The sequence below is a fragment of the Phaeodactylum tricornutum genome, chromosome 26 (genome assembly GCF_000150955.2).
Source record: "Phaeodactylum tricornutum CCAP 1055/1 chromosome 26, whole genome shotgun sequence".
NCBI lineage: Eukaryota > Bacillariophyta > Bacillariophyceae > Surirellales > Neidiaceae > Phaeodactylum > Phaeodactylum tricornutum.
Genome location: NC_011694.1, coordinates 379,475 through 396,614, shown reverse-complemented (window position 1 = coordinate 396,614; position 17,140 = coordinate 379,475). Strand labels below are relative to the sequence as shown.

At 47.2% G+C, this 17,140-nt stretch overlaps 4 protein-coding genes across 4 annotated transcripts; 2 read left to right on the top strand and 2 right to left on the bottom strand.

Moving 5' to 3' along the window:
* Positions 1-203: 203 nt before the first annotated feature.
* Positions 204-694, top strand: PHATRDRAFT_23748 (predicted protein). The gene is made up of 2 exons (XM_002184916.1): positions 204-222; positions 454-694. The coding sequence occupies exons 1-2, from the start codon at positions 220-222 to the stop codon at positions 652-654; spliced, it is 204 nt and encodes a 67-aa protein (XP_002184952.1). The 5' UTR covers positions 204-219; the 3' UTR covers positions 655-694.
* Positions 695-5,711: 5,017 nt separating this feature from the next.
* PHATRDRAFT_16445 (predicted protein) lies at positions 5,712-6,809 on the bottom strand (the record flags this gene model as incomplete). Its single annotated transcript, XM_002184836.1, has 1 exon — positions 5,712-6,809. A coding segment is annotated over one exon (1,098 nt), but the record flags the coding sequence as incomplete, so codon positions are not given.
* Positions 6,810-13,046: 6,237 nt separating this feature from the next.
* PHATRDRAFT_50090 (predicted protein) lies at positions 13,047-14,734 on the top strand. Its single transcript, XM_002184915.1, has one exon. It carries the CDS (start codon positions 13,188-13,190, stop codon positions 14,571-14,573), a length of 1,386 nt encoding a protein of 461 aa, XP_002184951.1. The 5' UTR covers positions 13,047-13,187; the 3' UTR covers positions 14,574-14,734.
* Positions 14,735-15,439: 705 nt separating this feature from the next.
* On the bottom strand, positions 15,440-16,860 carry PHATRDRAFT_2032 (predicted protein; the record flags this gene model as incomplete). Its single annotated transcript, XM_002184835.1, has 2 exons — positions 15,440-15,669; positions 15,765-16,860. Coding segments are annotated over 2 exons (1,326 nt in total), but the record flags the coding sequence as incomplete, so codon positions are not given.
* Between the last annotated feature and the right edge of the window lie 280 nt (positions 16,861-17,140).

The following is a 17,140-nucleotide window of genomic DNA, read 5'->3' as shown; positions in this document are numbered from 1 at the left end:
TCCATTAGTCAGCTCTTGAAAAAAATCATGGAACTCTCTTGCTAGCTAGAGCTCGAAATGACAAAGCTGGTAAAAATAGCACGGACAACTACTATGCTTTACCGTATATCAGCCCTTGACTAGGTCTTTTTCGCAGCAGAGCGAAACTGCGCTCCCTTCGATCAATCACCTTCACATCATTAGGACACATCTTTTTTTACAGTTCGAGCAAAGTTCACAATGGTACGTTCCTTCTCCTTGTCTTTCAATTCGGATGCATCTGTGTTGCACTACTGGCCTGCTCTACTTTAATTTACCGGTCTACGGCGTTAAAGACTGGCTCGGAATGTCGAAACATTGGACGCCTTGCTTTTGGGACGGAGCAATGAACGGCAAACTTCCCGGTAGTACTGTTTCTACGTGAGTCTACGTGTAACTTACCGCTCTACTACACTTTCGTTTTGCTTGTCATAGGATCAACCCGTGAAACTTGCCAAGGTTAACCGTGTGCTTGGTCGCACCGGAAATACTGGAAATGTGACTCAAGTTCGTGTCGAATTTATGGACGCCGAAGGAGCTGGCCGCTCGATTGTTCGTAACGTAAAGGGGCCGGTCCGGGAAGGCGATATTCTTTGTTTGCTCGAATGGGAGCGAGAAGCCCGTCGTCTTCGATAAATACTAGCACTGAACCAAATTAAAATTCGGAAGAAGAGAACTTCCGCTTTGCGTTTGAATAGAGGTAATCGACACCAAAGGAAGAGTCTATTGTGTAGACACGGCTTGACGAGGCCGTATTGTTATGCAACACAACCATCTTGAATTACATCGCCATACTTTTTGGACACACCATGCAAACCGCGTATCACTGTAGATCGAAACCATCCACATGTAGAGGAGCATACAATAAAGCAACTTTCACCTTCTTCATGGCAGCTTCCCTCCGCATGATTGTATAAGTCAACCGTGCCGGCTACCATGCATGATCTGACTTACAGTTAGCTTATCATCCTACAGTAACATTCATTTGAGCTTCACATGTTTAAAATGAAATCTTGCAAGGTATCCAAGCATTCGTGAAGCTCGTTTTCATGACGAGTCAAGGCGACGTCTTTTATTTGATTCTACGCCTCGCACAAGCCTTTATGTAAATCGATAAAGTCACAAAAGTACCATTCTTTTTCCAGAGAAGCTCTTTAGTCGTCGGGCGAACAATATAACATTACTTCAGCATCAGGGTGACAGCACCATTCCGATTTTTTCTATAGCGATTAAAAAAGATGGATTCGAATCCTCCGAGTTGCAGGGTTTCACATGAAACCTTCCACAACCTATTCAAGTCGGTCCAAATACGAACTTCCTTTCGCTGGACGAGAGGAACTGCTGTCCGAAGTCTTCCAGTTTGACTTAGGCATATAGCTTTTTGGCGTATTTGTTGGAGCTGATGGTAAAGCTTCTCCTGGAGCCATCTGAGGCGGCCCGTTCAAAGAGTCTCTGAAATCATTGTCATTGCTAGGAGGTAAAGACGGTGGTCCCATCTTTTCAGATTCCTGATTCGCTTCAAAAGAGCTCGATGCTACTTCCGGTGCAGGCATAGGGACAGGCGCTGTTGCTGGGGACGAGAAACTTTGCATTGGGCGACTGGAAGCGAGTCTTTCCACGTATGAGCTGCTTACTGAACTCGATGAGGAGGAACTGGCACCCGAAGTCTTCCAATTCGCCTTTGGCATGTAGCTTTTCGGTACGCTGGTCGGGGCAGGTGGAAACGTCTCTCTGGGAGCCATCTGCGGTGGTGCGCTTTCTGAGTCTCTGGAGATGCTACCATCGTCGACACTAGGAGATCGCGGGGTTTTTGTTACTACGACTTGCTCAATTCTTTCGACGGACTTCACCGCCGCTGGAGCCACTTTTGGGGCGGGCATTGGGGTAGGCGCTGTCGTTGGCGACGAGAAACTTTGCATTGGCCGGCCTGAAGCCAGTTTATCTAAGTAGGAGTCGCTAGCGGGAGGCGAGGCTGGACGAAAAGGCTTTGCACCAGGTAAATAGGAATTGCGGGGAGGTTTTTTCATTCCCTGAGCGTTCGCAGACCCGCTATCTTTCTTGGGTTTTGGCGGCGCACCTGAGTAGTTAGGCTGACGGTCAGATGAAACAACGTCTTCCTTTTGCAAAGCAGCAAACCCTGCCAAACCTGCAACAGTCACAACACCCGCCACTACAAGTCCAGTCTGTAAATCCCCCGTCCCAGCCGTGGACTGTATGGCAGCCGCAAAACGCCCCTCCTTAACGAATGACTCCAATGATGCCGTTTCCTCCTTCTCTTGATTGTCACCCTGTTTCTGTTCCTCAATGACAGCCGTGACTTTCTCCTTTGTCTCCAAGAGGGATGCTTTGATTTCCTCCGTCTTTTCCTCAATGGCAGCCTTAGCTACATCCTTCTTTTCTTCGAAAGCATTCTTAATTTCTTCAAGAGCAGGCGGTGCTTCCTCCTTGCCTGCTTCCTTCTCTTTATTACCAACCTGCGCATCTTCCTTCTTAACCTCCACCTTGGTTTTGCCTGGGTCCTTTTCCTGGACAGCACCCTGTACTTCCTCTAACTTGTTCTTGACCTCGTCGACTTTTCCCGTCATGACAAGTGCGGCCTCCTCCTTCTTTTCCTCCATTTTTGTCATTAGATCATCGGCTTTTGCTGGCACGGAGACCTTAGCATCGTCCTTCGTTCCACCAGACTTAGTCTTGGCGTCGTCGGCTTTTGCTGGCACGGCGACTTTGGAATCCTCCTCCTTCTTTTCCTCAGCCTTAGTCTTGGCCTCGTCGGTTTTTGCTGTTACGGTGACCTTAGAATCCTCCTTCTTTTCCTCTACCTTGCTTTCGTCAGTTTTGGCTGTCAGTTTGAACTTAGAATCCTCCTTCTTTTCCTCTAGCTTGCTTTCGTCGGCTTTAGCTGCCACGCTGACCTTGGCATCGTCCTTCTTTTCCTCTACCTTGCTTTCGTCGGACTTTATCGGCGCGGCCATCTTGGTTTCCTCCTCCTTGATCTTGGCTTGTTCAGCTTTGGCTTCCGCGGCGAGCCTGGCCTCTTCTTTCTTTTCTTCCGCCTTGACTCTGGCTTCTTCGGCCTTTGCCTCGGCGGCCAGCCTGGCCTCTTCCTTCTTTTCTTCCGCCTTGATTCTGGCCTCTTCGGCGGCTCGCTTAGCCTCTTCCTTCTTTTCCTCCGCCTTGATCCTGGCTTCTTCGGCTTTAGCTTCCGCAGCAAGCCTGGCCTCTTCTTTCTTTTCTTCTGCCTTGATTCTGGCTTCTTCGGCTTTAGCTTCGGCGGCCAGCTTGGCCTCCTCCTTTTCCCGCTCCTTAATTCTGGCCTCCTCGGCTTTAGCCTCCTGTTTCTTGGCTTCTTCCTGTGCGGTTTGCTGTTGGGACTTCAGAGCGTCGAGTTTGGCTTGAGCAGCCTTGGCATTCTCTTGCAGGATTTGGAGTCTGTTGTCGTCGGTGGGGCTGATGGCTACGCCTCCTTTGGCCAACAGTGGTGTTTGTTGTTGGACCAGGGCCTGAGCCGTCTTGGAGAGATCGGCGGATGGCGGCGGGGGTAAAAGTTTATTGGCCTGTGCTACGACGACTTCTTTAGAAGTCGGCCCGCCGCTTGTGCTCCCTGCCACGGTTTGGGTAGCCGCGTCCTGGCTGACTCCTTGACTGAACAAGAACATACCCCCCAACGCCAACGCCGCCAAGGCTCCGGGCTACGACATCAAAAAGAACCAAAGGAAATAAAAGGGGTGAGATCCAACGGGTGGTTGACCAATAACGAATGGAAACACAGTGATACGCCGATTAAGCCATGGTGTGGTGGCATACGTACCACGGCAATGGGTCCGGCTCCGGCTCCCGCCTGGGCCGCCGCCAGCTGCTTCGCTCGCAATTCCTGTTCTTTTTCGAGCCGCGCTTGCTCTTCGGCTTCTTCCCGACGTTCCTTTTGGGCGACAACGAAGCGACTGGCGGCGACAGTAACGAGTGGAAGAAAGAGTCCCGTTCCAGCCAAGACAGTGTTGTCGGCTTTGGGTTCCGTTGACTTTGGCTTCGATTGGTCCTTGTCTGCCGCGTCGCGGCTGGGCCACTCTTGGCCGATTCTTGAGCCTTGCGGATTTCTTCTTCAATGGCACGAAGCTCGTCTTCGGCCGCTTGAATGTCGCCCTGCAGTTTGTTGTTGTTACTGTCGTTGTTGGCGTACAATCGCCAGGTGGTTGGTGTCACGGGACGCGCTTGGGGCGTCCGACTGGCGCCGTGCGGGTGGGGGATCCAGCGTGACTGTGACCGCAACTGTCCCGTTGTTAAAATGCTTCGGTGAGGACCCGTGCGGGGCAACGGGGACTTTGGAATCACAAAGGCCGACACGGACTCCCAAGGAGTCCCCGGAACGGAGCTGCCCACCAGCAAGGCGACGAGTGTCGCCCGGCTGAATCGCATGGTAGTTGGTAGATGCTTGTTTGTCTGTACTAGTAGTACTTGGACTAGCAGGAGTAACAGTAGAAGTAGTATTGGGTAGTTCTTGGAATAGCTGTTGTTGTAGTAGTGGTAGTTGTTGCAACGACAAGGACGGGTCGACCAAAACAAGCCAATGCGTACGCCAACGTTGGTACTGCTAAGGGTACTCCAACTGCTCCTGCTAATTTGGTGCTACCGGTACTGCTTTAGGTCCTGTGAGGATCGATCTACGTTTCACCCGAATAAACGAAATGCAAAAGATGTCCAAGATGACGGGACAGAGATTGACTAGATGAACCGGATTGATGAACGAGACTTTTTGGTCGTCCAAGGATATCGTTCCATCGGAGTGCAAGCCGTCGCTCCCACCTACCTACACTACACTATACTACACTACACACACACACACACAAGCAATACGGAACGAACAATTCCTCGATCGGCAGGGCCGAGGCCACCGGAGGATCCGGGACGTACACACGTACGTACACGCGTCTTCGACCGACCGTACCTACCGCTGTATCACGGCTACTCTGACATTAGAGGCGCGGGAAACCGTCCGGCGTGGTGCGATCCAAAACCACCAGCGTAAATTCAAACACACCCGCGCGTCCGCAGCCATCGGTGCGAAGACGTACGTCATTCGATATTGGACCGTGGTTGGGTGAGACATACCGGATACCTGCCATGCACCGTCTCACGACACGGACCACGCCTACTGGGACTACGTCCTATCACGATCCATAGAGAATATCTGGAACGACAGATATCAACACGAAATCTATTCGTTCAACGTCGCCCAAAAAAATACGCCTGTGGCGTGCGACTACCATACTATGTCGGGTCGGTCGTTGACAGTGAGTTGATCGCAGGTCACGCACCCACGGTCACTCACTATGAAAAGGTACTACATCCCAGTAACCTACTCTAGTAAGTGTAAGAATGCCGACCCAAGAGTGTTGGATGCGAGACCCGTGACGCAGTCACATGCAGACCATGGATAGGAACACTCGAGCAAAAGGGCGAACTGTAACCACTGTTCAATAGACAATCGTATGTATTTTCACGCGTGCACAACAAGACATTTGCCGGCAGACGACCCCTTGACGTGACATAGCTTACCATTTGAAAATTACCTAGACCAAAAAGGTGCCAAATACGACCAAGTCCAACACGTTTACTATCCTTTGTATTTACAAGCCTCGGCTACACGGGTACAATCAACAAAGTGTCCCCCCGTTGTGATATAGGCCTTCTGGCTCTTACCTCGAATCCCCACCGCCCAAAATATCTTGAATCGTTGCCATTTCTCGCAGCATTGCGGTTGCACTTTGCACAATTGGGACTGCCAAGAGCGCAGCAGATCCCTCCCCCATGCGCAGTCCCATCGAAAGAGCCGGTTCGGCAGGGACCGGAAGATTGCCCTCCACGGCAATTTCTCGAATTTTCTGTAACGCTATCCATTGTCCCCGCTCTGGCGACCGGCTGGCAAATAACATCCCACGACAACACTGCGGGTTCAGACAAACAGCAACTAACGCAGCTACCGTCACTATAAAGCCGTCCACCAAGAAAGGTACGTCTAGCCTGGACGCTTCTTGCATGGCTCCCACCAATGCGGCTATCTCAGCCCCACCGACAAGCGTCAGTATGCTCATTACGTCCGCCGTCCGCAGTGTCTCCCTGTGAAAGGAAAGCGCCTTTTCTACAATGTCGATCTTTTTTTGGACGGCCGCCTCGTCGACAGCTCGCCCCAGGGTAGCTCCGCCGTCGCAAACACTCGCCGCACTACAGCTACCTCCCATTATGGCTGCCAGCAACAGCGATGATGTCGTCGTGTTACCGATCCCAACTTCCCCGAAAACCAGCAGCTGACATCCTTGAAAATGGCAGCTCCGCACAGCGTCCTTGCCCTCTTGCATGCAGCCATTCGTTTCTTCCAGCGTCATGGCAGCGCACTGGCAGGCGTTTCTGGTCCCGTTCGGTAGTTTATACTTTGAGACGGCAACTCCATCAATGGAATGATTGTTTTCAGGTAACGGTTTTGCATCAAGTACCCCTAAATCAATGACCTTTAGGTGCACCTTATTTGCACGGGCTAGGACGGAAGCCCCAGCAACGCCTCGCTTTAAACCATCTAAAATACTTCGAGTGACTGTTTGTGGATAGGAGGAACAGCCTTCCCCTCCTTGTTCGGCGTCAGCGGCCATACCGTGATCAGCGGCGAAAATCAGACATGTAACGTTGGCTACACTGGGTACCAGGGTACGCTGCAAAGCGGCAATCCGAGCGGCCCAGTCTTCCAATGTTCCGAGCGACCCCATGGGTTTGGCCAACGAATCAACGTATTCACGAGCTTTCTTATACCGTGTGGAAAACCCCACTTCAGGGTTTGTCAAGATACCTTGTCCAGCCATCCAACTCCCATTTTTAACGGAATCAGTATTGTGTTGTTTACTCTTTCCACTATTCGGTTCTCTATCGGAGTCTCCTGGTAGCTCTTCGACTGCGCTGTGGGATTGTACCAAATCGGACGTAGCCGCGACTACGTCTTCAGCATTCAAAGAATTGAGAGTGTCGTTCAAAACGACATTGGGACATCCCACAGATTTCGACCATAGTATCGTCAGGAAAATCACCGTAGTAAACCGTACCAATGCGAATGCTCGATCGTCTTCCAAAAAGTTCAACCCCGTGTCTGTAATACAGGTGGAAAACGCAGAAACATCCTTCCAACAAAAGGAGGCATTCCATTGTATCCATGTATCTTTGAATAGCCAACTTCGAAGACATTTGCTAGCACTGTCTTTGGAAAGGATGCTCGCATACAGAACTATCTCGGTAATACATATACTGGCGCCCAAAAAATCCCCCATGACACCACCTAGTACGTATGCGCCATAGGCCCCAGCTAAGTACCCCATCCCAACAACGACGGTGAGTAAAGCAATGGCAACAGCTGGTCCGTAGCAGATGGTTGCTACTATGAAGCACGTGCACAAGCCAAAACCTACCCGTGCCCACGAAACCAGATGTTTGGCATGAATCATGAATCGATAGAATGGTTGTTTGGGACCGGCTTCTTCAACATAGTTCCGAGTGCGCACCATAATTGCTGCAACCCAACGAGCCATAGTATGTGTAACAATCATGGCGGGTCCGGCACCTGTACAATCCATCCAAATGTAGGACGAGACACCGAGGACTGTTTGAAGACCTAGCTTGGTACAGATATAAAGTACCAGGACCACGCAACCGTAAGTGCCCAAACGTGTGTCCGTCATGATAGTTAGAATCTGCGATCGAGACCACCCACCACCAAAACCGTCAGCCGTGTCGCCGAGCTGCTCGACAATATTAGAGCAAAACAGTGAGGAAGAGGAGAGGAGCTACGGTATCCCTTACAAAACCATTTAACATCTTGTAAAGTCAGCCGCAACTCGTTCAGGCAAAAGGTCTTACGCTCATCGACCATGCAAAAAACGTACCCCGTCTTCGTGAAAACACCCAGTGACCCAAAAGGAACTCGCCAACGAGAAGGTCGCTCCCAAAAAGTGAGGCAAGCTTAGAGAACAGACAGCTAGATCGAAAAAAACGGATACGAAAGCCCCTATAAACGTTCCTACTACAGGAAAGTAGGCCATTCCCCTCATGACGTATCCTGGATGGTGATCGATCCAGGAAGGGCCAGGTAAACGAGTAAGAAACATCCAAACTGTGAAAAACGACCGAGTCTCGGAGCGCCAACCAATTTTGTCTTGACCGTCTAAAAACGCTTGGATTTCGGCGTGCACGAGCTGTCTAGAATCGGTATGCTTCACGCCGTGCCCGCGTCCTTCTACGGTACCTGCCGATAGCACGGAAGTGGACGATTCCGGCACCGAGGATTTGGCGCTTGATGTTGCCGACCGCGTCATGGCTTCATATAAATAGGCTGTAGAAGAGTTGATTGTGGGGCAAAACGAAATGGTAGACAAATGTTGGGAGTTCGACTCATGTAGTAGGGTGCCAACAAAATTTACAGCTTCTGTCATGATAGACAGACCCTAATATTAACCTCAAAGCCAGGGTATGGAAGTCTATTTCCGCGTCTTCAATATTTCGCCTATCAATCCTGTATGATGGCTAATAATAATCTGCAATATGCACTATCCGTGCTCAGTCACTACAATGAAAGATCTTGAGCAAGCATTGACATGCATGACATACACCAATGCACCACTGAATTTTCAGACAAGACATGATCTTGATATGGTTCGGAGTCAATGTACGTTCTTGTAGCCACTCTCATGCGACAACTGTTTCTTGCAAGTTGCACACTGTGTTAGGACACGAAGAAATGGTTGGCGAAAAAGGGTCTGGAACATTTACGCTTATGAATTTCTCGACTTTTTGAGAAAACGGCTATAGGCGTCACCTTCAAAACACAATATGTACCAGTAAGCTTGGAAAAACACGAGGGAGTTCTCCGCTTACTCACATGTGTTGCTATAGTTCCTGTGAGAAGGAGACTCTTTAATCCGTAAATTGTTCTTTCACATTCAAAGGCAACCGCAGCATTGGGACATGCCTTTGAACAAAGTACATTTTTTTGTCAGGAGCGGGTCATTGTGTACCTCTTCTACTGAAGATTCAGGTGCTGATATGAGGATTAGGTGCATTCACAGTCAGTTCAGGCAGAGCTAGGAACCAATCAAGTATTACATAGTAGTAAAAGCGCTTGTTGTTGTATTGACAGACGGCATCTGCTCCGCTACAAGCGCTTACTGTAAATTATACGTTTCGATTAGAAAAGCGAGACCCAAAATCCGGACCCGCCACCTGTCTTTTTCCAATTGAAATATCTCAAATGGTTTTGTTGAAAGGGAGCCCTAATAAGTTCGGGTTTGGCTAGCATGTTCCCATTTCGTAGTAGTAGGACTTACTTTATATCCTTGCATTTTACTAGGGCGTCACATTAGTTTGTAATGCGACTCTTTCCAAATCAAAAGTGGAGGTAGCTCTTTATTCGCCATGCGGTACAACTCCATGGTACAGACCAACCAACCTCCACACACTTTTGGTAATGCAAGCAGAATGTTGTAATTTTGGTAAATTTTTCAGAAAAAAGAACCGTCGGAGCCAACCCAGTTTGATCTTGTGACTCCTTCATGATAACTTTATAACAAATATACACTTGACTTTATCAAAAGAATAGGACATGAACTAAAAATTAAAATTCAATCAAAAGGGTGCACGAACAATATAACCAGCCGAGTATTTATTCATTTAAAGTCAAATACTCTTCTGAGGCTCGTGAGGTTTTTTCGGCTTACTTTTGTCAGTACAAAAGTCTGATCAAATACATAAAATTATAGCACGAACAAGATCTTGTGGCAAACTCTGGACAAAGAATTACAAGTCGTGAGATTCAAATCTGGGCAACTTCAGAGCCAGAAACTGCAAAGACAGGAGGAAAAGTAATAAATCTAGGCTGCACACGAGACGAACTTGAACGGTATCAGCATCAAATGTCAGATACTCGGCTGGTACCAAGTAAAAGACTCGCAGAAAAATGGTCATCGTCGAAACATAAATAGAATCTTGGAGATTCTTGTTGCTAATTTTTCTGAAAGTCGATGAAAAAATGGCCTTTCAATGCCAATTTGTTTATTTTCTGTTTTCGCAATCAATGTATTGATTTCGTAATGAAACGGTAGGAACTGATGCACAGTAATATTCAAGTATACACGCATTTACTGGTCTTAAATCCTGCTGGAATTATTTGCAACCCGTTGAATAGACGGAGTCATTTTGTTAGAATAAAAGAGCTGCAGTTCGCAACAATCAAATGGCAATTTAATTCATGCACATTCTGCTTTAGACTATCTAGTCCACAACAGAGAATATAATTCATGTCGTCGTAGGGAAAATAAAGGGAGCCGAGATGTTATTCGACTCGAGCTCAAACTTGAGAAGAAAAAAATATGTTTCAAATCCAAAATCTACGAAAGATTCCAAATAGATAAGGATTGATCAATTTATCGTAAAATGTCTTATTTATTTAAGATCATTATAAGCTATGTTAAAATGCTTTGTCATCACAATGTAGTTAAACTTGAAGGTCCAGGATTGTTTCAAGAGAAAATCTTCAAATGCAATGAACTGGAAAGAATTCAAACGGGACAAAAATTGTCGAATGAAGCTAAAAAAGCCACAAAAATAAATGTTGTTAGCGCATTCATACGTATTTGAGCATTTTTTCTTGCGCTCATGGAATTTGAGTCGTGCTAACTTGATGCTACAATCGCTTAGATATTTCATTGCTTTGCTAAATCACGTACATGAATTGATTGTTGTGATCTCATGTAGGACAATGCATCACAAATTGTCATTTGATAAGGAGATTGTATAGTATGCGTGCTCTTTCTCCATTTTCTTTTTGAGAGCAGGTAGTCCTTCAGGAAAGTTCACCCATAAATGGTTCGACTTTGTTGTGCAAGTTTTGTTTTTCTTTTTTCTTAATAGATTTTTGAAATCGACCTCGACGTTCATTCTGTACAGTTTTTAATACCCCTTACAGTTAATTGTATTTCAATTTTTTGTGATTTAGCTTCTTTCAATTAAAAGTGAAAAAGAAAGAGAGTATCTCTCGGTCCGTAATTCCCTTTCCCCGTAGATTTTTTCAGCCACTGCCGAAATCAATTCGGAAAAAATGGCTTGGACTGAGCACAAATTGGGCTGTGAAAATCGCATATGTCAAGCGTTTGACTTCGATAAACGTTACAAAATGCAAGCTTTAAAGCGACTAAAATTTTGGCAATGATACTGGAACGTCTTTCTATGTTTTTAATTTGGATGAGCAAAGCTATTTTATCTCGACCCAATCAAAATATTTATATAAGCGCGTTTTTTTAAGATCTCACTGTTTGGAAATGGACAAATTTTCTATACGCTTTTTTGAAACCGCATGTGTACGTGCTCAAACTTCTGCGCGGGTGGGTCGGCTGTTCGTTATGTTAGCGCTTGACAACTGAATTTCCTCTATTCATAATTCACTTTTGTCAACGTAAGTTTGAGCTTTCTTAAGTGATTCAGCCCTGCTGTTTTTGTTGGGGATGGAGGTGGAGACGATTTACTTGAGTCTGTTTCATTTCCTATATGGAAATATGTTTGCTTGTCCACTGAAGGTTCATTCCCTCTAAAGAAGATGCACGTCGGCTGAAATCTGTTCGCTTGTCCACTGCAGGTTGATTCACTCTAAAACAAGATGCATGTCGGCTGAAGCACTGTCGTTGCGCTCGCACCGCAGACAGAGAACTCTTTAACTAGGATCTTGCGTGATTTGCCACTCACCTAAGAGCTGTTCCTCTTTCTTTTGTATGAAAAAGCTTCACTATTCTGTATCATCAGCACGCATCTCGCTAATAACGAACATTTTTTGCAAGATGTTTGTCTCTGAAAATGCATAGACACAAACATCAAAGGTCTGCGCGGGTCGTTCACTGTTGCTCGACAGGTTGATCGATTCCCTAGAAGATACGATGCGTAGTGGCCGAAGCATGCTAAATAAACATTTGCCTGATGCAGAGTAGTATAAACGGAGGTAATTATCTGTGTGTGGCTAGTAGCTAAGGCATATGTTTTATGGAGCGGAAAATGATCAAAAGGTCAATTGTCGACATTGACCTCTAATTCACATCATGCTTTTTGGTCAACTTTACTGTCGGAATTTCTGACCGTGAACGACCTTCGACATCAGTCTGTATGACTCCCGGGCTACAGTTTGTTCTCTGTATGCGTAGGGTAAAGTGTTCACAGTCAATTGCTGTCCTCTCTAGATTGATCGAAGTTTGACGGGTTGGAAGCAGCTCATCCATGCCAGCGCGATACCTCTACTATATCATATACAGAGCATACACCAAGCATTGGATTATTTTCTAATTGCTAATTTTACTTAAAAGCCGTTTCGCGTTCAATCTAAGGTACTTAGAAATTTTCAAATTTGGCCGAAATTGCGGTTTTTTCATGTCGCAGAGGCCGAATTAGCGGTTTTCCTCTTATTTTTAAAGTTGATCTCTGACCGCCAATATAGTAAATTTATTGAGGTACAAGGAACTGGTATTTACAAGGAACTAATTGTAATTACTTTCTAGAATTATTTAAATCTTCATTTTCCAGCGTTTGAATGGGATCTCGCTAGTCGGCAATGCCATATTGAGTCTAGACACGCCGAACACGTATGTTCAGCTTGCAGTTAATACCTCTATCGATTTGGCATTTTTGGTTTACATGGGGTTGACAGATTGAACTGTAGAGCCAGATAAAGGATATACATTTCATACAATCCGAAACCCGGATAGGTAGTATGCTCACAACTTGTGTTATTTCGCTTCCTGTGAGATGGCTACGATGTGTCCATGCGAGCGATCAGCTATTGCTCAATTTGAAATTCAGCTATTTTCTACTTACGTAGATTTGTGTGCATCCATATTTAAGCCGATCATACCGAAATCCAGAAATGAGCTCGAAGCTTCTTATATATTGCTTTAAATAGCGTATGTCGAGCTTTTACATTTATTCCTGTTCATCGGGCAATTGTTATCACCAGAGCAACTGTGAGCAATAGTTTTGAATTATTTAGCTTGTCGGACGATTGTCGCCAATTGTCGCTAATTTTCCGCTTTCGGCGAAACCGGAGTTTTGCTTGCAGCTGCCAACCCGATAGAAAAACTCACAAGTTTGCTAACTTTTACATCATGGGAGAAAAGAATGTTTCCCTCAAAGGGAACTCAACTGCTGTTACCATCAACACGTTGGCAGGCTTTCTAGTTGAAACAAACACATTCTCTCAGAAAGAAATCAGAAAGTCGTCCCCTCTAGCTCACATGCCTGAACTTGTCCAGCCGGCTCTCATCGGGGGAGGGGAGCGTGATATTAAGGAAGCTCATGTCGAAGCCTTGGTGGACCAAATTTCCATTCTACAGCTCAAAAGTCGGAATCAATCAGTTGAGAAAGACAATCTAGAAAAGCAAGTTTCTATCATGAATGAAGTCGTGTGTCGAACCGAAATGGACCATAAAAAGCAAATACAAATATTGGAAGGCCTAGCGCAAGAGCACCAAAGTGTTGTTCGAACTGTTATGCAAGAGAAAGTGATTCTACAGGTACAAGTCGACGATCTCAAAGAAGAGAGGGAGTCGTTGAAAGCTGGAATTGTGCAGCAGCGAATGACACTCGAAGTAGCTCTGGAACAGCTAGCGTACTTTGAAAAGTTCTTGAACGAGAAGGGGCCCATTTCGTTGGTTGAAAACGATTCCCAGCAAAAATCGAAAGATATAGTCCTGAACGCCAAACTGGTTCCAGCACGCGATGGGCCTTTTTCTGAAGATTTAGGGACGATTTCAATGGAAAATAGAAAAGAAGTCGTTTCGATAGCAGGTGAATGTGAGAAATTTTTGTCTTCCGAGGGAGCGGAAGCAGGATCCTTGCTTACATCGCGCGGTCATCAAGAAGCAGATAGCATCAAAAACAGACAAAATACACAACCCGACAATAAATCTCTGGCAACGTCGACGGAGTTCAATTCGTCACGACCGACTTTGAACCAAGAAGCTCCGTACCACCCGATGAGACCTTCGTTCCGAGTAACACCTTCCAATACCGAAGGACGGGAGATTGAGGACGGAAGACCGGACGTCACTGAAAAAACGAGACCGGAACAAACAGCCTTCCTGACTCTTCCAATCTCATCCGACTCCTTCAGCAAGCCTGCCAACAATAGTGTCGATCTTACCTTGAGTCGGAGCACAAGTGATACACTAGGACTTTCCTCAAGTGAATCGGACACATTTCAGCCCTTTCTGGACACAGGATCCCAGAACTTACAATCACAGCACGAGCCACTCGGAGCAAACATCACGGATTCCAAGGAAAAGACGCTGTCATACAGCAAGGGTTCATCTGGGTCTTCCGTATCTTCGCGCATGTCGTATAGTTCTTCCACTTTTTCTTGCCGTCTGCACATTCCATACCAGCCTCGAACTGGACGACGACTCTTGACCGGGACTGTTTTTATGCGGAATATCTTCTATCGTTGGCAACCATTCTACGCCATTCTATATCAGTGCCAATCATGCTATTAGTTGAGACTCTCACAGTCTCCCGAAATGATGGATCCCCGAATATACGATCTGGTTTCACGACGTTCGTCTTACGCAGTTGTCCATGCAAAGATAGAGAAGTCGTCCTACTCGCATTGCTTCCGTGTCGACGTCGATAATCATGATCCCAAAGCGCCCAGTATACACTTCTCGGTCCCCTCAAATGCAGATTTCATCCTTTGGTGTTCGGGCTTGGAAAAGGCTACTGGGAAGAAGAATGACGGCGACGTGGATGGATGCGCTTCCGTCGTCTCCCAACTTTCTATGCCTTCTATAGCTCGCCGGTCGAACCCTAAAATTCCGACGTTGATGGCTGTCGGAAAGCAAATGGAACGGTAGAAAGTAGCAGAGCTCATTCAAGGCTGAACTTGATGGAAATAGCAAAAGCGGTCAATCCGTTGGATATGGATGCCTTAAAGGGTATGTTCATTCATTTTAATAGCACAATCTCGTTATTGACAAGCTGCAAAGAAGGCCATTTTTGCAAACACCTTAAGAAGTGCCCACACTCCAGACGACAAATGCCTAGACCAAGTTGGCAAACATTGTCTCCGAATGAAAAACTGTTTGCCACTGGTTGACGCACATTCAGTTTTCTTCCGGCGAACAGTATGACAGTAGCGGTCCTTTGGGCCAGCCCCTATTACCTGTAACCATAAAGTGCCTCACGTGATCCAGCTTCGACAGTGCCGTGTAATATCGGTTGTTCACGATACGTGTTGTTCGTCTTCCGTTGCTCGAGATGCACTAGTAGGGTCGACGGCGGCGGCGACGTCTTCCTCAGCGGCGTACCGACTCCTGAGCTCCTTTTCGCGTGCCCGACGTTCCAAAAATCGCTCGCGGGATTTAATAACGGAGTGATTGTCCTTACCCCAGAGTAAGCCCGCGTACAACGGAATGTTGATGAAGGCACTTAAACCAGAGCTAGCGATCACAATGCACCCCATCATGATGAAAGCTTGCCGGTACGAAAGCGACCGGAATCCGAGACCAAAAATGACGGAGCCGGCATTGCCTCCAGCGCCGACCAAACCCGAAACCGAGCCCGAATACAATTTGGTCACGTATGGGACCACCCCTAATGTAGTCAAAAGCAGCAAGAGATTAGCAAACTATTAGTCGCAATAGGACTCAAACACAAAAAGAGATATAGCGTCTTATGTCAAGGCTTACCAAAAATGGCACCTTCTGCGGCTTGCGTAAAAATAGAAAAAATGCACATGGTAACGATGGCTCCTCTGAGTGTATCAGCAAATGGAAAAATAATGATGACGATGCCTTCGACTACCAATAAACAGGTTTGAAGCCATAAGCGACCCCGTAGGCCAAACTTGAGGTTAAGCTGATCCGAGAGATATCCACCCATGCCCCTAGCAAACAAATTCATGGAACCATAAATAAAACCGAGAGCCGCCGCGTCTTCCGTACTCAATCCAAACTCATCCGTGTAGTAGAGCACGGTTGCATTATTCATGACGAGCTCGACTCCAAAGGAACAGGCGTACTGGACGTACAGTATCCACGTATTGACGACCGCGCCCTGTCGGAGGGCCGTCGTCATCAGAATTCGATCCATGGCGCCACGCTTTTTCATTTCTCCATAATTTCCCATCGGGGCATCGTCGGAAATCCACGGGACGGCGATACCCCACAAAAAGGCGACGGCAGCGGGAATGACGCAAATAACGCGCCATGCTTTTTCCGAGTCCCCGTCGTACAGATTCCGAAAAGCCGGAAACAAAATTGTGCCCATGAGGAGTTGTGTAAAGGCACCCCCCAGGTTCCCCCAACCACCAACGATCCCGTTGGCGGTGCCCGCCAATTCCCGGGTAAACATACGGGAAGGCCAAAACTGTGCCATGACGAAGGAACTTCCGGCAATACCGATAAAGAAGCGTGTGACGGAAAGCCCCGCCGCCGATTGAATGAGTCCTACCATGGCGGTAGGAATCGATGCGAGGACCAGGACGGCCGCCATGGGCAAGCGCGCGCCGTAGACGTCGCACAAGGGGCCAATCAAAATTCTCAAGAAAATGGCGGTGATATCGTTGGTAATGGAACTCGTCCAAATCTCTTTTCTGGTCAATCCGAGTGTCTTTTGTATTTCTTTTAGTAGTGGCGCGGGAGCGAACCAAATGGTAAAGGCCCAAAAGAAGGAAAACCAGGCCACGTGAAAGGCTCGCATGTGCGGGCGTCGGATAGAGAATATCTTGATTTCCGTCGCACGATCCGCCTCCGCATCGTCTACGGTGACATCGTACCGCTCGTAAATGGACTCCGGTGAGGCTTGGTAGGGATCGCGCCAAGGCGCGACCAGAACGGAACTTTCGACGTCGACGGACAGCGACGGCGGTGACGGGGGATAAGAGCCATGGTCCAAATGAACTTCCAACGGTGGTATTGACGTTGCAGGCGTGCCTCCCTCGTCGTCTACACCAATGGAGGAGGGGTCGTTTTCGACTGAGAAAGTCACTGTCGCTCGGTCTTCTAGCCCTCGAGTATCCATCGCCACGGTCAGCGCCGAGTCTTGTTCGTCTCTGGAATAAATG